We start from the raw sequence: 20,465 nt of genomic DNA on the forward strand, positions 1-20,465 counted from the left end.
CCTTTGAAGGTTTTTTCCGTTAAATTCATGATGGAAAAGTTTGTATTTGCTTATACATTACTCCTTTCCGAGCAAACCTCTAGGATCTAGACCTCCACTGAATCAAAAGAGAGTGCAAGAAATACAAAATGAAGTGTTAGGGTTCAAATGATTTGATCTAAAGTGTCATCGCTCGTGGCACTTAAAACAATTGTTGAACGGTGTGCATGATAATTTTAATTTTTTTTTTTTTTTTTTTTTTTTTGAGAATAGAGTTTCATTGATCAAATGAAATCCAAAAATATCTAATGATACAAAAGAGACCAATCAAAGAATATAGAAACGATGTTCCCAAGTTTCAACGGTAACTTTTCATAGCCAAAATATCTTTACCAAAAATAAATTAATAAAGATAACAAAGTCAATTGATATCCTTCAAAAACCTGTATCTCTCCCAAAAATATTAGCATTACTTTCATCCCAAATCTTTCACAAAACTACATAAATAATGTAAATCCTTAGTAGCTTTGAAAGGTAGATCAATGAGTCATTTGGGGGAACCTCAGCCCAATCGAATGCTTTAAAAAGCTCCGACCAAATCTCATAAGTGAAGGGGTAATTGAAAAACAAGTAGAGGATGGATTCATTGTTGGATTGGCATAGGCAACACCATGAAGGAGAAATATTAAGCCAAGGGCATCGCTTCAGTAAACGATGGTATCAAGAGTTGGTGATTTCCTACAATAAGAATTCAATCCATTTAGGACAAGGCCCCTCCAAATCTTCTTGTATAACTCCTCTGTAATTAAAGATCCCCTAGGAATGATGCACATGTATAAAGATTTAGTAGAGAAACCATTTTTGTCAAGCAGCCATGTCCAAGAATCAATGCTGCCGGTCAGTTCTTTCTTTGTATAAGAGAATTTCATAGATAGAACAAAAGATTTGAAGATATCCACAGTACAGAAGGAACCCAATCAAATGGTATACAAAAGATGTTTCCAATTAGCTGTAAGAAGAGAAAAACTATGGTTTTTCAAAGCCAGTATATCTTTACACCAAAGTAAAGCATAAAACATGGCAGAATCCAGTATGTCCTTTGATGTCTTGTAATTTTCCAGGAAGATTCGAGCGTTTCTTTCTTTCCATATCTTCCACAAAACAGCCAAAATAATGCAATTCCATAAGTGTTCTTTAGTAGCTTTGAAAGATAGGTCAATGATCAATAATCGAAGCCAGGAAAGACTGTCAATTCAATATTGGGGATAAAATGAGTAAAACAGCCCACTCTAAAATCTCTCTTCCTCTTTGAAGTGTGTTCTGAAATTTAAAGACTATAAGCAGTATTCTGAGTTCCATACCTCAACCACAGAAGTCTCCTTAGAACCAGAAAAATGAAATAGCTTGGGAAATTCCAGTTTTTAAGGGCAACATCACCAATCCATAAGTCAAGCCAAAACCAAAAGGCAGTAGCACAACCATTGCCGATGTTGCAATGTAAATCATCATCATAAACTAGATCTTTATGTTTCAAAATATGATTCCAATGACTTCTTGATGAAGAGTGACGAAAAATAGGGGCCATTAAATCAAAATGGCAAGAACCAAACTTGGATTTAATTAGAGTTCTCCCTGTAGTAGCATTCTAAAATGCCAAATCCATTTTGCAAGGAGGACCTTGTTTTGCTGCTTGATGCCCATCTTCGAACGGTTTCTTCTTAAGGTTGTCCCATCTCAAGGGGTTGGATAAATTGCTGCCTCTATAACCAGACCACAAAAAATTTCAACATGTTCTCAGCAACTTCAGGTGGAATTTTGAAGAGGGATAAATAATAAATAGGCTGAATTGGCTAAAGTAGCCTTCAGATTGTCAGTCTTCCTCCTTTGGACCTTAAAATTAATGAAAGAAAATAAAATAACAATAATAAAACCAGAACAAACAGGTTCACTATTTAAAATAAAAACAACAATAATCTGGCTTAGATTTTACATTTATTTTTCCCTTTACACTTCTCTATTATAGTGGAACTGTTTTGTTCCAAAATAATCTTACAAAGTAGAATGTCATCATTGTTGCTTCATAAATTGCAAATTGGTGAATTCACCTCTCTAATTTGGATGTTTGAAATCAACTACAACATTTTTCTTAAAAAGCTTTACAGTAAGAGAGTTTCTTGCAAATATTATACCTGAAGATGTTTCTGAAGTTGAGAGTTTCTTTCCGAATTTCGGGTAAATGGGAGAGGAAGAAGCTCTGGCTTGGCAATGGAGCCTTCTCGACTGCCATTTCGGGAAAAATGTGTTCACAGTGAATTCAATTTCTACGCCGTCTTCACTCCAAAAACTTGAAGGAAATGTGTATCTTAATTTGGTTCTTTCTCAGATCCCAAATGTGTTCATAATTTCCTTCCTACATCCATAAGCTCAGAAATTATGGCTTGTATTTACATTAGAAGGGGTTTTTGTAACCTTGCATTGAAATGAACAGTAAATTTGAAGCAGAAATTATTCAAACATAAGTCATCTAGCTAATACAAACGCAGCAATCAGCATGATTAGCAGCTCTTTATTTTTAGAAACAAAAACTGGTTCTCAAGTGATTGGATGACTTCTAAAGGTTAAAGTTATTGTATACTGGAAATGGTACCTTTTATATGCCGAGTTATACCCTTTTCTACAACTCTCGAGTCAGTTGTCGTTGAGGCAGTTCCACACTTTCTTGGTCCTCTTGACCACTTTTGGAAAGCATGTTTTCATCATATACCTGCAAATGCAAATCCTTCAGATTAGAAGAACTATAGAAATTATTTGTAATTAATAGAAATTTTGTTCCTTATATGTCATTTGAATACCTGTTGTGTTATTTGTTCTCACAATAACTTATCAGGGTTTAGAAATGAAGCTTTAGAAATTCAAAGCAAACTGATGGACATCAAATCTTAGAACGAAATTCCTTATATGCATCAAACCCATCTTCCCATTTCAACAGTTGCCTTTTCAGTAAACCATATGCCTTCAATTCTTTTGGCCCGAAGTTAACCAAGGGAGCATTGAATTCCAACTCAACAGGGCAAAGATCATTGTAGAGTTCTCCACTAGCATTATTCTCAGACTTCTCACTGGATGCATCCTTTCCCCCTTTTAATTTGAATATTAATGAATCAAATACATCGGCATGATTGGTCGAGTTTCCTTGTGTGTTATCTAAAGTATGGGAATTGAAGGCAAATGGATGATATGAAACAAAATTTTTTGGCTTCTGAGACTCAGCAGAAACATACTCTTGATCATCGGCAAGAGAGACAGCAGGACCATCATCAACCTTTGGGTCAAAAGGTGACGCAGCCATCTCACCAGCTGCAGACCTAATTTCATCATATTGCTCACGAAATTCTGCTTCTAATGAAAATTTTCCAGCCTCTTCTTCTTCCAACTTTGAACATCCATTTCGAAACTCGTGAAGTATGAGCAAAATGGGAAGAGGAAGTACTGGACCTACAATATTTTCAGTTCGCCGCACCTTATGCGACCACTTATTACTGCGGCTTGATGAGTCCCTTAACATAAAAGGAGGCAACTGATTTAGGCTAGGAACACTTAAAAATTCAAGGGATACTGCATTCTTGTTCTCAAGGAATTCAGAATAACTAGAGAAGGCAAAATGCAAAAGTTCCATGGGTAAGCTTGCCCATAATTTCTTGAAAGCGATCTCCTGTATACTTGAAGGCAAAGTAATGTCATTGAACACAACAGCAAGTGCTGGAGTCGACCTCAAACGATCAAATCCACAAGCTTTTAACTTCTCACACAAAACTTCATGAACTTCGAGAGTCAAAGATCGCTCACATAAAGAATCCTTGCTATACTTCCTCATGAAAGAATCCAAAACTTTGTCTAAGTTATCATTTAAATATCCCATGAGGTAGTCAAAATTGAAGTATGTATATCTTCTGCTAAATCTATATTTATCATCAACCAATTGCCCATATAGCAAATAATCATCAAGACTCAATGATTTTTTATGAACTTCATCTATCTGCTTCAATGAGTTCCAGGAGGCTTGATAAGTCTGTGCTTCAAGCACCCCAGATGACATAAGCCTTATAAGTGTAAAACTACCATATTCATTTTGTCCTGTAAATGGTAGAGAGAGATTATTATCCAAGATGCTGAAGCCCAATACTATTTCCTTCTTTTGTTGCCACTCTACCCATTCAGGAATTGCATCCTTCAAAGATTCTTGTCTCAGAAGGCAACTACTGCATGGACACTCTCGGCCAGATAATATGAAATTCGAAGGACGCTCCCACGCATAAAGAGACTGGAAATATTTTGAACTTCTTGAAGAAACAGATTGATCAAGAGCTGGTGGAGAAGGTCCATAGCAAAATATGTTAAACTCACAACTCCAAAAGGATCCCAGTACGATGCAATAGCCTGACTCAGAAGCTAATTTATACATACTATTGCCCGGACTAGACCTTAACTCAGACAAGCTAAAAACATTCACATAGCTTGGGTCATCGAGACTATGAGTCCATTGCAACACCGGTGACATCGGTTTTCGTATGTCGCAAAGAAGTAACAGATGACTTGAAGCAATGCAGAAATAGAAACCATCAGAACCTGCTTTAGAAAATGCAAGGAATTGTCCCTTTTCAGCCAAAGAATATGATGAGAACGTCTCTATCTTCAATAAGCAAGAAATACTACATTCATCCTCTCTTAAATCAACCAAGAAAATAGCATCAGAACGTGCAACAATTAAGATTCTCGGATGCCAACTAAACTCACAACTCAACCACTTCACTTTTTTCGAGCAATCTAAACCATCCCATGACACTTTCAACCTAATTCCTTTCAAATTAGCATTCGCATTGAAATTTTTAGCCTTCAATAGAGGCTCCATGTCAAACAAGAACAAGCTACCATCTTCCAATAAAACCACACTTTCTTCAAACAAATGAGGATTCCAACACGCGTGAACAACAGAACAAGTCTTAAAAACCTTGCTACCCATATTAACCAAACTGACCCTTGGGCGATGACTTGAATCAATTGCATGATTTTCCACAACAAACCATTCAACAGAATACATAGTATAAGCCAACAAAAACCCAATACCTACAGAAGAATCACCATCAAAACCCAAACCCAAAGCAGGGTTCACAGCAATCCCAAAAATCTGATAATTCAGTTCAGTTTCAACACTAAAAACATCATTATCATAATCAGATTGAACGTCCAAACCCGAAGCATTTCCGGAAACCACCAAGAACCCAACATGGTCAGAATTGGGGCCAGTGGGAAAAAACACAACGACACTGCTGGAATTGGGACATGGGAGGAATTGGAGGCGATTGTGACGGAGAGTGGAAGCCGCATCACCGCAAGATTGCTGCTCGCCAAAGAGCGAAGCAACGGAGGAAGAAGTAGAGGGAACGACGGGGGAAGAAGTGAGAAGAAATCTACGGAGATTGAGAATTGAAGGAGGAGAAAGAGAGGGCAATAAAGAAGGCGATGAAAAGAGGCGGGTGAGAGAAGTTGGAACAGGGTTGAAGACGAGTGGGCCAATTGAATTTTTCACAGAAGAAGAAGACCCAGAGAGTAAGAGGGGAGACTTGAAAACGGTACCAATTGGGAAAAGGGACTTCCATTCTTCTTCAACCATAATGCGAATTACAAAGCTTTGGAAGTTGCAGAAGCCACCGAGTTCGAAGATCGGAACATGGAGGAACCGCCGCCAGTGCTTGATGAAGACGACAAACCTATGGACAATTCCATAACAAGTGTTATAAACCCAGATTCCAGCAATCAATACTAAATTACAGAGTACCAAAGCCTTCTCAACACTTATAAAACGAGCTAAACGCCCTTTATCTTGCTGGCGGCACTAATCCCTTCAAAGTTTAGAATCCAAATCTCTAATATCATGGATAAAGCAATATTTAATCCAAATATTCAATGGGTAACCAAATTTTTTTTTTAGAAAGAGAAAAACTAAAACCTTACCCAAAATTCCAATTCCGGCGACGGCGGCCAGACGCGGCGGCGTGCAGCACTGTACGGGAGGTGTTAGAGAGAGTGAGGAAAAATTACCAGCGGTGGCTGACATTCGGTGGCAGCGTGCGGCGGCGTGAAAGGAGGCAACCGGCAGGGGCGACGACGAGTGGCGGTTATCGGTGGTGGACGCGCAGAGTGTGAAGCAACCTGGGTGTGAGGCTGAGCGAGAGACAGTGACGTCAGGGGCTTGATTTTCTTTTCCTTAAAATTTTAACTTCATATATATATATAACTTCAACCTAAATTTGACTGGGTCAAACTTCCCATTTTCCTTCCAAAATCTCAAATCTTCAAATATTTTTATAAAATAAAAACCAAATAAACCAATTATTGTTTCAAATTAACTCAACTTTAACTCTAAAATTGGAAATTAAAAATAAATAAATAAATCCCAATAATTAAAGAAATATTAAAAAAAAAATACTTAGAGTTCGATATCTGACCTTATAATCGATATTACAAACTCATATTACTTGAGCTATGTTTATGTCAATTATTTGTAGTACTTACTCGATATATTTAAAGAAGTCTATACGTATGTAAAAATTAAGAAATTTTAAAATAGAATTTAAAGGAGGGACTAAATTGATTCACTTATGGAAAGCTTAGTTCTTATTTATATAATTGTTTGAAATTAATGAGAGTGACAACCCAAAGTTTAGAGATATAAATCAATTTCCTCCAAAGTTTATTAACGTATGTCTTAAAAGACAACCTCAATTCTGTCTCAATAGCTCAAAGAATAAGACACCAACTACCGTTTCAAAAATCGATGTTCGATCCTTCACTCGTAGGAGTATTTGGATTAAGGGAATTGCAATGGGAATAAGGGTATAAATGGGTAAAGTTTGTTGCTACAAGTTTTGTAGCTTTATGCATGACGTTCTTTATATCCATAAATGATACCCATCCAAAAAGGTGGATTTTCTTCATACCCACTTTCTATCCTCTTTTAATATATTTATTTATTCTTTTATTTTATACATTATTCAAATTAATTATTATATGAAAATTAAATTTATAATTCATAAAATTATATTAAAATTTAAATTATAGTGTATGAACTATGGGTGTTCAAAAAACCTGATGACCCGAAAAAATCGATCAACCCAACTCAATCCATGCGGTTTGGGTTAGGTTATAACTCGTTTGGGTTAGGTTGGGTTCAAATAAGTGAAAATTTTATGGGTTGAGTTGGTTCATGGGTTCACCTAATATAACCAAAACCAACCCGAATTTATTATTAATTTTAAAATGTTTTTTTTATTACTTATAACACAATTATTTATACATATATTGATTTTAATTTTATTTAATTCCAATATTTTTTGAATAATTTATTATTTGACAGTTTCTTTGCACTTTTGAAAGAAAATTTTCACTATATAAATTGAAATTGAGTTGTTAATCTTAATTCAATATATGAAAATAATCAAATTAGATTTTTATATATTTACGTTTTGCTTCTTTCTAGAACAAAATTTTAAATAAATGACCCAATTGACCCAAACCAACCCAACTCAAATATTTCATGGTCAGATTCATGTATTAATAAAGGTTATTTGGGTTAAAATAATTTACAAACAATTGGGTTGGGTCTAAAAAGTCTTTCAACCCAATCCAGCTCAACTCATGAACACCCCTAATATGAACTCCAATTTATTAAATTAATATATATATCAAAACAATTTAATATACACTTGATTTTTGTTTTTGTTTAATAAATTAGTGTATATATACACGTATATACAAACTTATTTTTCAATAAACCATAAAGAATAGATGCAATAAAACTATCAAATTAATTAATTAGTTATATTTGTAGTTAGTTAATGATAATTATGATTAATATGATATGAATTTATTTTTAATAATTATAATTAAAATTCATTAATGGTTTTATTAGATAATACATCGTAATAATATAAATTCATCAAACTGATCCCATCAAATTATGTAATCAAGTAACTTTAATTATAAATTGCTCGTTTTACAAATATTTTTAATTAATAATTTAATTAATATTACTATATGATTGTTAAATAATTAATTTTCTTTAAACACTGAATTGAATTTATTGTCTATTAATTAATCTATTAAAATTTTATAGAGTTCTCAAGATTAATTTTACAAATTAAATATAAAAATAATTTATTCTCATAAAATTATGATAGCATTCATATATAACCAACTCATAGTTATTTTTTATTCCGAACAATCTTATTTCCAGATTCATTATTCTCAGAGATCCTTAATTCTCGAATCTCTATAAATTATTAGACCAAACCGTCCCTTAGAATGTTAGTTTCATCTTTTCCACTACTACTACCTTCCATTGTACTTAAACCTTATTTTGTTTAATCCAATCACCTCTTCGTTTTACATTACTTTTTTTGTCGTTGTATATATTAAACTCTCTATAATAAAAATTTTTTATAATCACAAAAATTACAAAATTACAATAGCAAACTTTTATTCTCAAGTAAACATACAAAGCCCAAGGAAATGTTGAACAACAAAGAAAGGATGTTTGATTTAAATTATTATAAAAAAAAAAAAACTAAAAAAAAAAAAAAGCTATTCTCGCTCTAAATAATAATTTTAGAAAAAATAGAATGCCCTAAAAACAGAAAATGTGATTAATTTTTTTTTTAAGTATGTTTGAATTAAATAGAGATTTTTTTTTTCAAAAGTCCATTTATTTAAATTCTTGATAAAAAAATATTTAATATAAATTTTTGTAAGTATTCAAGAAGTTATTTTGAGTGATTGTCATATTTCTATTTTTAAAATAAATTATTTTTAAAATTAAATATTTTAAAAATTAAACCGAATACACCTTAAAACGAAACTTACTCTTAAACTATTGTTCCGAATCAATTTGTATTTTAATTCTCTTTCTCAACTCTCTCCCTTTCTTGCTTTAAAAATCTCTCATCATCAAATCAATTTGTATTTTAATTCTCTTTCTCAACTCTCTCCCTTTCTTGCTTTAAAAATCTCTCATCATCAATTCAATCGACTAAGAAGAGAAGAATAGAAATGTGATGACATTTCTATTCTTCTTTATCCATGACGTTAATTATCGTACTTTTGATTTACCTAAAATAATACCACGATGACAGTAAACAAAATTTTAGATGACCAAAACAAATCACCATCACATTATTTCAAATCCAAACTTTAGAATAAAAACTTTATAGAACTTCTCCTCCAAAGATAGTTATGAAACGTTTATTAAAATATTGTTTAAATGAATAACAAAAATGATAAAATTCAGACGTATTTTTCGGTAATCTATGTAATTTATCCCATAAATATTCTTCACAATTTGAATTTACAAGTAGAAAAAGAAAAATAGATATTTTTGCAGTCCACTCAAGATTTGTAACTTATGGGTTATTAGATTAAACCCATTCCTTTGACCTATAAATTAATACAAGTATTAAAGTCTCTATGAAAAGTGCATTGTCACCTCCAAACATTAATTCCACCTTTCTTTTTCTAACAAGAAACCTCCATTCAGAATGGACAATAGAGAGTTTGCTACAAAAAGTGTTTATACATTGAAATCTAACCAAGAAAAAATATGAAAAATTACAGAAAAGGCTCCACCAAGACATAATTTATCATCATCCTTACTATTTTAAGAAACCCAACCAAATTAAGGGAAAAAAAAATAAAAAATACAATGCTCAATATAATGACAATTCCAACTTTTCACATTAGTTACTCTAAATTCTACAACTTTGCTCATTCAATTTACATCATCATTTCCCCACAACATATCATTTTATTTAACAGTAAAATGTACAGAGAGATGTGAATCCTATGTACCTTTGATTTAGTGTTTAAGGTTGATGGATGTCTCTCCGAACATCGGGCAAAGATGGAGATGAAGGAGCACTGGCTTTGCTCGGCAACGGAGTGTTTCTTCTTGATTGACGTTTTGTTGCCACCAACACACTCTCTGTTTCAAATGCTTCATTCGACTCGGCTTCATCGTCATCTTCACTCTCCTTGAAAACCGGATGGGCATATGCAGTGTGCAGGTACCCTTTCAAATTCAGGTTTGGTTCCCTTGCACGTTCCAAAGTGTCCTTCATCATTGCTTCCTACATTCCCAACATCACAAATCAAAACTAATTACTTTTTTCTGATTAGAAACATACATTAGAGTAAAAGGGTAAACAAATTACAACATAACACAAACAGGATGGATGAAATTAATATCTCCGAAGAGTGAAGTCTTTCATTCTAGAGTATGTGTGAATTGACTTTCTAAGACCTTTTTCGTTTTTTTTATTCTTTTAAAAAAAGACTATTTCCTTCTCATTTCTTACCATAATTTGCATCTTCCTTACGTATAATGGTTGAATTCTTGACCAAATTTCAAAAATAAAAACAAGTTTTTAAAAACTACTTTTTAGTTTATAAAATTTGGCTTGTAGTTTTTTAAACCATCGGTGAAAGTAGATAACAAAAGAAGAAATTTGAAAGTGAAAGTAGTTTCTATAGGCTTAATTTTTTTAAAAAAAAAAAAAAAAAAATTACCAAACGCTAAGTGTTTTAAGAACACTTTTTTAAACATTTGAAAAAGTCATTTCAAATATGCTCTTAAACATTCAAACAAACAATATACCCACAAACAAAACACGTCAAAAGCTGGCTTTTATAACTCATCCATTCTGCACGATCCAACATAGATTACAAAATTAAACTTTCACAAACTCCTTATATTAAAACCGTGAGCCAAACCTCCCTTTATGGTTTAGAGAACCAATCCCAGATTCAGTTAGAACAGTCTGAAATCTTCCACCAAGTTGCATATCATATGATTATTACCCATCCAAGAGATAAAATTAGGCTATCAAAGATGAACATAACTCATGATGGCCTACTTATGAGAATTGGGTAAATTTTCTTTCATCAGTTTTGAGATTTTCAAAATTCTATTTTCAGGAAGACGGGAAAAAATCACTAATTCTAAATCCTAAACCACTTTTAGATCAATAAATTTTGACAAACCTGTATGGGATATCGGATAAATGCAGGTTCATAACGGCCTTTGCAGTACAGATGGAATGATATGGTGATTACTGGAAGTGCAATTAGAAAAGGGGTTGATTGGGCAGCTTTCTTTGTACTTAGTAGTCCCATTAGAACCACCTGTGAGAAAATCAATGCATAAATGATTCGCCCATGGACATCGGGCCAGAATGCCGCAGCACTTTCATATTCCTGGTTGTAAACATTTATGATCTGCAAGTTTTTAGAAGGATATATATAAGTATAAAACATTCAGTAAATATAGACATAGATACAAAGCAGACAAATCAAGATACATGTATCTCAAACTAAATATATGAGAAAAATGTAAGAGAGAGAAAAGGTTAAAAATTCATATTCAGCTTCTTGTGCCCAAAAGATTCTTAACTAACCTGATGCCGGAATACAACAAAGCCGAGGGCAAAGAAGACTATGATGAAAGGAAGCAAAAGAGGTGTAATGGTTGCATATACGAGACCTAATAGAAAATATAACTGAATTCGAGGTTCTCCTGTGTTGAAACCAAGACTTCCTGGATCCATGGCCTCTTCCCTATCCTTTTCCGTCTTCACTAAGAAAAAGTTCTTCAAGTGGAACATTATCAAGGGCTTCAACATCAAAATCTCCCCAGCAATGCCAGCCCATCCATCAACCATGATGTAAGTTATAAAAAAAGTTGCTTTCATCGGTATCGCCACTCCAATTGTCTTGGGAATTCTACAGAAAAGAATAAAAGGATGAGCTTGTAAAGATGCCAAACATCAATTCAGAATTTTATGCACATAAACGTAGTTTTATATGAAAAATTAGAACTCTTGAAGCAACATCAGCAGAGTAAAGACGAGGTAATTACTCACTGTACACTAATCTTTAACATATAGCATTTTGGGATAAATACTTCTACGTACATATGTACATATAAAAATGTAAGCACTCATAATTACATGACCAGACAAATAAAACCCACAACAAATTGCAAACTGATCACCCAATTCCTAGTTGGAAATGCATACAACAAAACAAATGAAATTAACTATAATGGAATTACGGTCTAATTTTAAGGGGGAAGAGTACGATCAATTTATGAGAGTATCTTACTGATCAGTAGACTGATGAACAAAAGTATTCAGTTGTTCAAAAGCAGCTCCTGCAATTACACTGCCAAGGAACACATTCACAAAGTTGAAAATGTAGTAACGAGCTGCTGCTCTCCTCTCTAAAGATGAGTGAGATGTAAATCCTTCAAATTTAGCCATTATCATCAATATTGTAGGCAGGAAAATGAGAAAAATCTTCAACACAATTCCGGGAAGAAAACCTTGGACAAATGACTTAAAAAGGTCCCTGTACAAAAGAAAGGAGTAAATGAAAAAAATTGAATAATAATGTTCAATTGCATTAAATTAAAAACGGATGCAGGATTTAAATGATCCAAGGGTGAGATGTACCTTTCAATAATGGGTTTTAGGAATGGTGCAATCTTCTGAATCCCCTCAATGCTTGCAAGAGATTGTACAAATGATATGGGAATCATGAAGAAGAAAGTAAGGAAGAAGAATGCAACGCCCATAATTAGCCTTCTAACAGTAAGTGAAACATATGGAATTGCAAGATTTTCCCAATATATATCACGTGGTTCTGGAGCCCATTCTGTCAACCAAATAGTTGGATTTCTAGATTGCTGAGTTTGTGCACAAACAGCTGCACCCCAACGTGACTTGAATGAAACAAATGCTGCTGGCATTATAGATTTTGGATCATTGGCAATCCTTTTTCTTTCTGATGCTATCTGAATAGTACAAAAAAACCTCAGCAAATATAGTGGAAAAGTCATACAAATGTTTGGGAAAAAAATGTAATATTAATTGTTATCACATATATTATTATGGCATTTACATAAATAAATTAGATTTAGAGACCCATTAGTACATTTTCCCTTTATCATAGTTTTAGTTTATCGCTTGATGCGTACCGACACATTTGTGACTTTATCGATATACAAACTAAATGGAGTGTTCTCTCAATATTGAAGAACATTAAGGACCTAAAATAGGATGAGCGGTTGATGAAATCCCATCCAATTTCCTACAATAGTTCCTAACTTGCCATCACAAGTCATCACTAATTCATCTCCTATAAATCAAGAGAGCAGAGAGCGGAACATGATTGGCAAAAGAAACAAAAGGAGTAATTAACCTCAATATTTGAATTAATGCACTACAATATATTGATCAACTAACCGCTTCAATCCATATGCACCATATGCTGCGCAGCCTAATTATTAAAAGCTTTTATGATATTAAACTCCTACAGGTTGACATTACTATCGCGACCATGCATACATAGGTAGCAGTTATCATAATAGTATATAAAATATGCAAAAATTTCAAGGAAGAATCTGGATAAGAATTACTTACTTCTATGGACAGCTTCTCAATCTCTGCTGTCTGAAATTCAATTGCGTCCACTTTCTTTCCCCAGAGTCCAAGAAAACCAGTCTAGTTGCAGTACGAATAGGATTAAGAAAATAAAAATGAACATAGGCTGGAGAAGACACTTCGAGAAATATGCCACTTAAATAGTTACCTTCATCACAGGTCTAACTGTAGAATTTCTTGAATACTTGAGTTGGTAGAAGTCAAGCCAGTTCTGTGCTTTCTTCTTCTTCTCGACCAGTTTGGCCAACTTGTTTGCATCACGTACCACCTGCAGATATTTTCTAAAGATCAGGAAAGGATTGTATGTAACACACTCATTGTAAGGAAATTGGACCTTTAGGTAATTCCCTAACAGTATATGTTCTAAAGTCATAATCACTTAAAATCATAGAAAAAATCTCTTTGAGCTGGACTTGATGCAATAAATTGCATTTTGGATTGTTTGTCCAACAATTATGTATCTTTTTCTTTTTCTTCTTTAAGATTATATGTTCTAAAGAAATGAGAGAGAAAAGAGAAAAAGAAAGGCACCACTGGTCCTGGTGAAACTGAACCTGATGTGTAAGATAGTGATCTGGATGGTTCACTAAGAAAAAGTGCTCAACAAGCTCACTGACTGATTCATCCGGATCTGGTGGGACATTTCTTACAAGGACCTGCCAAAAGTGAAATAAACAAGTAAATTTCACATTAAAGAATGATCTTAAATCGCCGATTGACCCAAGAACTTAAGTTGATAGGTGAAATAACACTTAGGAGTTTCAACACAAGACCTCTTGAGCCAACCTGCTCCAACACCATCTTATAAATCAACAACCCAAGAGCTTAAACTGATGGGTAAAGGCAGATTTAATATTATATCATCTAACAACTGTTATGCATCTTTTAAACCCCAAATCATTCAACGGCATAATAATAACAACAACAACAATAATAATAATACTTCATGAGTCATGACGTACCCAAAATTAAAATGGATCATAAGGGACCAAAGAGGAAGCCAATGGGATCACGCTTTGATGAAGAAAATGTTCAAAACCCAAAAGCACTATAAATAAAGGCCACATTAAGTTGAACTTAAGTACGAAGGTGTTATTAAAATGATATTAAAAATTTACATTAATCTATCAGTTTAAGCTTTTTTCAATGGTATTTAATAGAGAGAAAAATGAAAGATCTTGAACTTTAAAACACCAGAAGAAAAAGATGAATTTACAGACTCATGAAAACTAAAACTAAAAGCAACTTAATGACTTTACATGAAGAGGCTTAACCCAATAAACCAATTAAGCTTTAGAACTAGAAGAAAAGAAAATTTTATTTCACAACAAACAGGTTAAAAAGAGATGCGGTAGCCAATATAAACGTAAAAAATTTGATCAAAAGTAAAAAAGTCGTGGTCTAATCTCACCGTAAACTGATCCGGACGGCGTTTCTCAGATGCAAGAAATTGTAGTCTCAATGAAGCAATCTTCTCATACTCCTTCATCAGTACATAGCATGTCCACACAGTAAATGCATAAGCCATCACGAGATGACTCCAAAACCTACATTATACAACGAGGAGTAAAAGAGATTAGATCCTACAATCATGCTTCCAATGAACCAGTCCATGTTTAAATTTCATCAAGACAAACCATTTTGGCATATTCCATAAGTAGAATATAAGGAAACTATGGAAGACGTAACTGCAAGTTCTATTGATTATACAATAGTTAAAAATGAAATAGTTAAAAATGATGCAAATCAATTGTAGTTATCAATAAGGACTACGGACTACCTGAAAAGTACTAGTAATTTAATTGGTAAAAGATGCTACTGATGATTAGTAACAGAAGAAAAGGACACTGAAGTTTAACCGGATATGAACAACATAACAACACGGAGCAAATCCTATCAAATGTCAACCGAATCCACAAGGGTGTGCAGAACTATAGAGCATGTAGCTATGGTCCATACACGCTAATTAATAAAATGTTCCAATATAGCTGTTAGAAGAAAGAAGCCTTTTGACACCTTTGTGATTTGGCAGGGATGTTTGATACTGAAAGCTTGTCAATATCACTAGCAGTCACATTTGCCGTCACTTGAGCAACACTCACATTATCATCGGTATAATTAACTGGTACCAGTACAGCCCATGCAAGGAATGCTATGGGGACAAAGATCTTAAGCCTGCAATGAAGGTAGTAAAGATATGATAAATACTACAACCAGCATTTCCAAGGAACTTACGACTAATAAATTTTAAAAAAGTATTTAGAGAGAGAGAGAGAAAGAGAGAGAGAGTAAGAGTAGATATCAACCAGAAGAACGATCCTGAAATCCAACAAAAGATTATGACAGCCTAACCCAAAGGATGTTTCAAAAAATCACAGCCACTAATACTTTAAAAGATGAGGTTTATAGAACTATCACAGTCGACTAGCCATAAAAGAAGAGGGAGAAGTATCATATTTAAGCCTCTTATTACTGCAGTCAAAATAAAGAAAATAGACGATAGACGATAAGCTATCCAGGGACCCAAAATCTAAATGTCATTCTAACTTTGTGTATATTGTAGAACATATACTGTCATCTAAACCAATTTCGATTTCAAGAATAGATCAAAGAAGTATAAAGGAAGTCATTTATTTGATCATTTTGCATCAATATGAAATTATTTTCCTATGTTTCACCATTAGCACATGAGACGACATATAATTGCAATTACATTTGGTCTCTGATCAAAGAAGTATAAAGGAAGTCATTTATTTGATCATTTTGCATCAATATGAAATTATTTTCCTATGTTTCACCATTAGCACATGAGACGACATATAATTGCAATTACATTTGGTCTCTCAGCTCTCAAAAATTAACTTCAGGGAAATGCAATATGGAACGAAAAATCTCTCCAGTTAGACTGGTTGAACTTTAACCAAATGTATTCTTTTCTTTCCTATATTAGGTATTTTCTCTATATGCTTAGGGAAACTCATTTGCCTAAATTTGGAATTCCTCGAGTAACTGAAATTACCATCCATGAATTGGGTGGTTGTTAATTAATCCCATCATTTACTTTTTCTCCTTCTAGACACTACAATTTCCATCAACGAACTTACTAATGATACAAATGGTAAGATAAAGTGGCCTTGTCTCATCTTCAATTAGTCGATAATACAGTTTTCCTCCCTGCTTGGAAAAGAAGGAATCTTTTCTTCACCAAATTGAATTTTATCCTTCTTTAGGCTATTTCAAGTCTCAAGATCAACGGAGGCAAATGTCAGATCTTATATCCAAATTGAGATCTTATCAAGTTGGGTCGATGGGCAGCCTTTGTGTGATATGAAGTTGGAGCCTTTTCTTCTTCCTTAGAACCAACATTTCTTCACCAAACTTCTGTACAATCCAAAACTAAGTGTAGACAAGTATAAGATTATCCTCCTAAAAGTAAGTGTCTCTGCATATCCCTAGGAGCCTTAATTTTTCGGACCCTGTCATAGGAAAAATTTAAACGAGACTCATATCTTGGAGAAAGAGTTTTTTTTTCCTAAAACGGAAGGCTAATCTTATACAGTTGGTTCTAAGTGACATCCTGATCTACTTTATGTTCATCTCAGAGTCCCTAGTGCAATTAGAAAGGCGATCGAGAGATTGATGAGGGATTTCTCACAAGGGTGGGTTGATGAGGGGAAAGGATCGCACCTTGCTAGTTGAGAGGTGGTGTCCAAGACGGTGCACGGGCATAGATAACGTAAGGACTAGAACGAGGCCCTGTGGGCTAATTGGCCTTGCAGATTACACCATGAATTTGATACCTTAGGGTACAAAGTCAAGTTTGCAAGTAGAGTCCTCATCTTTATCCTTCTCAATGAATAATTGATGGGATTAGAGGCTTTTCCAAAAACCCAGGGAAAACTATTTCAGTTGAGCTTCCTTTTTCTTTTCGAGTTTGTTCAATGTGTTGAGGGAGGTAGGAGAGACACTTACTTTTGGGAGGATAGGTTGTTGGGGAATAACCTCTCTACTCCAAGTTTCCAAATTATAATAGCAGTCCCCTTTGAGGAATCATGTAGTGTCTTCGATCCTTTCTCTGTCTTGAAAGTCTCTTTCTTCCTCTTTGAGGTTCCACCAATAGAGAAACGATGGATGTTCTAGCTTTTGCATATTACCTTAGGAGTTTCACTTCAACCCTGGCAAGGGGGATGGTCACCTCAAGCCCTTGTCCATCCCAAAGGCTTTTCTCCTGCAGCTACTTCTTTCCGTTCCTCCCCAATGGGTAGTTCCATCCTTTTTTTTTTTTTTTCTGTGGTTATTATATTGGTTGTGTTGATTAGTAAGCAAGAGAAAATGTATAACTAAGCCACTAATACAACAAAATTGAAGTGCCCAAAATATTAAACAAACCCAACAAACCACTTGGATTGGTCATGTTATATAAGTTTGGTTATTATATTGGTTTTGGTTCATATATTGTGAATAACATTAATTAGAAATATATCTAACTCTTTTTGTTATTATAAAGTCACTTGCACATAAATGTCTCATAAATTTCATTTCACTCTTTGAGATTTTCTTTACTTACCAACAATCTTCAGAATATTATTGTTTCTATACCTTGTAGTATTAGTTTTCTTAAAATAAAATAAGACTTAAAGCACTCTTTTCAAGTCCATGCGAGACAACGGGTAATTAGATATTTGAAAGACTATCCGTTTCTTTTATTTTCTTTTTCTTCTCTTTTACAAAATTTTAAACTGAACGACTTCAAACAATCCAAATCAACCCATCCCAAACATACATAATTGGTTTGGAAACCTAACTAGGGAAATTTATGGACAATTTACAACTCACCAACTTAAATTGAGAACAAAATATCTGCTATTCACCTATTTCAAAATGTGGTCAAGGTTCCTATACAAAGTTGTCATTAACATAAGCAAAAAAATGAATATGATGATTAAAATAGAAGACATCATAAAGTTCACCGCATACCCTATTAAGTATATCCGCAGGTACACAGCAGAGTCCAATCCTGCATGATCAATAAGCTCAGGTTCTGGCATTTTGATGGCTTCGGGCATCCAATTCAAGAACTTCAGATATGACCTGAAGTCCAAGTTGACAAACCTACGTACAAAGGCACCTGCGTGTGTTGGGCTGCTCCTTAAACCCTTCAAATACCACTTCGAAAAGTACACCCGATCATTGAAAGGCTGGAGCCTTAAAACGGCAAAAACCAAAAGGAAGATGAATGCGCTGAGAATATTTATAGCTGCAGAAACCCCAATATCTTGCAAAGTAGCCATTTTCTTATAGCTCCTCCGAAGAAATTATCCTGAAATGAAAATTAAAACAGATTCCGTCACCGAACTGATGGAAATAAATCATCTGCAAAGTTCCGTCTCCCATAAACTACTAAATTAGAGTATCAAATCCTACATCCAGTTCTTTCAACTAACCGATTAGCTCAATGAAAGTAATCAATTAGGATAATACACATGTAAGTAAACATTACACAAAAATTGAACATTCTCGAAAATAGAAAACGCGCCCAATTAAGACGAACTAGTATTTCTCGATGATTTCAATTAGCAACACGAAATTTGACTAAACGAGTTCACATTAGCCGGAGATGAAGTAATTAAACCCTTCAACCGGCACCGATTCCCAAAATAGTAAATGAAAGGAAACAAAAGTACCAAGCGGTTTCAGCACAAAATCATACAGAAATAGCAACAACTTTGACTGTCGCAGACTACTAAATCCCGCCCGATTCACTTGAAGTGTTCATAAAGAAGATCAAATACGAGAAAAATAGAACTCCCTACTCGGTATTATTCTCCAATCCCAACCTCCACAGTCTTCAGCACGCGAAAATCCACAAAAACTGCCGAAGAAGAAGATGAACAAAACAGCCTTCAGATTGCTTCAAAGACGAATCAAACAAAAGAAGATTCTCCAACTCCTTTTGCAGGAAAACTAACACGATACGCTACTAAGCTCCTTTTCTTCACCCCGATTCGCAATCATCTACTTATCCAACCAAAAGAGGAAATCGTCGGACGGACAAGGAATTGCGTCTGGAATTAACTAGACATCACGTGAAAAACCAACCAAAAATAGCAGAATATCAGAATATCTCAGGCTGTGAATAAAGCAAAACGAAAATGAAAACCAAAAAAGCATAACCGTAGTGACGGTTCAAGAAAAGCAAAAGGAATAGAGAGAAAGAAAACCTTAGAGAGAGTGAAATGGTGGCGAACAGCCGGCGGCGAGATCCACCGGTGTGGATTAGATTTTAACGACGGGGGGTTTTCTGTTCTGTTCTCAAAGTAATCCACTGTTGTTCAATTATTTTTCTTAATTCTTTTTTTCTAATTAATTGGAAAGTGGAAGATTCCGGAAACGGACCTTTCGATGTCGGCAAATCGCCACGAGAAATAATTTATAACGGCTATTTTTCTGTCATAAATTTTCTTGGAGTTTTCTTTTCTTTTTTTCTTTTTTTTTTTTTTTTTAAAGAATTAAGAATATAGATGATAAGAGAGAGAGGAATTTAAGATTGTATAATTATGTAGTTAGTTTTTCAGGGTAATATTTTCAAGAATTAATTAAATGTCCACGTGTACTATGAATTTTTTTTTAGTTCATAGTTATGTCATTTTTTTTAAGGATTTTATATATTTTGTAAGTAATCCTAATAATAATAATAATAGTAGATAGATAGATAGATAATTAATGTTTTTGTTAAATATATTTTTATTTTGATTTTTCATCTTTTCACGGTATGTAGATAGGAAAATCAAACTTATTATTCGAGGGTGATTGTTGTCATTTTTTACCATACTTGATATGTTACTAAAAAAGTGAAGATTTTTTTTATTTAAATAAAAAAGTCTAAGTTATATAATTATTTATATTAAATTTGAACCAAACTCCTAATTTAAAACA

The 20,465-nt window shown here is 33.8% G+C and overlaps 2 protein-coding genes across 7 annotated transcripts; both read right to left on the reverse strand.

Moving 5' to 3' along the window:
- Window positions 1-327: 327 nt before the first annotated feature.
- LOC120082953 (TATA box-binding protein associated factor RNA polymerase I subunit C) lies at window positions 328-6,244 on the reverse strand. Of its 2 annotated transcripts, none has more exons than XM_039038393.2 (5): window positions 5,992-6,244; window positions 2,832-5,747; window positions 2,627-2,743; window positions 2,169-2,389; window positions 328-1,869 (listed from the first exon to the last, which is right to left on the reverse strand). In XM_039038393.2, exon 2 carries the CDS (start codon window positions 5,648-5,650, stop codon window positions 2,912-2,914), a length of 2,739 nt encoding a protein of 912 aa, XP_038894321.2. In that variant the 5' UTR covers window positions 5,651-5,747; window positions 5,992-6,244; the 3' UTR covers window positions 328-1,869; window positions 2,169-2,389; window positions 2,627-2,743; window positions 2,832-2,911. The 2 variants fall into 2 exon arrangements, with proteins under 2 accessions (XP_038894321.2, XP_038894322.2); XM_039038394.2 differs by having other exon boundaries at window positions 885-1,739.
- A 3,293-nt stretch (window positions 6,245-9,537) lies between these two features.
- On the reverse strand, window positions 9,538-20,055 carry LOC120082957 (hyperosmolality-gated Ca2+ permeable channel 1.2-like). Of its 5 annotated transcripts, none has more exons than XM_039038399.2 (13): window positions 19,751-20,055; window positions 19,343-19,604; window positions 18,507-18,849; window positions 15,546-15,704; window positions 14,941-15,076; window positions 14,084-14,185; window positions 13,678-13,797; window positions 13,509-13,589; window positions 12,540-12,880; window positions 12,190-12,435; window positions 11,484-11,808; window positions 11,071-11,304; window positions 9,538-10,157 (listed from the first exon to the last, which is right to left on the reverse strand). In XM_039038399.2, the coding sequence occupies exons 3-13, from the start codon at window positions 18,818-18,820 to the stop codon at window positions 9,894-9,896; spliced, it is 2,322 nt and encodes a 773-aa protein (XP_038894327.1). In that variant the 5' UTR covers window positions 18,821-18,849; window positions 19,343-19,604; window positions 19,751-20,055; the 3' UTR covers window positions 9,538-9,893. The 5 variants fall into 5 exon arrangements, with proteins under 5 accessions (XP_038894327.1, XP_038894330.1, XP_038894329.1 ...); XM_039038402.2 differs by having other exon boundaries at window positions 19,367-19,604; window positions 19,751-19,956; XM_039038401.2 differs by having other exon boundaries at window positions 19,240-19,604; window positions 19,751-19,949.
- Between the last annotated feature and the right edge of the window lie 410 nt (window positions 20,056-20,465).

This window comes from Benincasa hispida, chromosome 8, assembly GCF_027475165.1.
Source record: "Benincasa hispida cultivar pf3 chromosome 8, pf3_genome.v1.1, whole genome shotgun sequence".
In the NCBI taxonomy this organism is placed as follows: domain Eukaryota; kingdom Viridiplantae; phylum Streptophyta; class Magnoliopsida; order Cucurbitales; family Cucurbitaceae; genus Benincasa; species Benincasa hispida.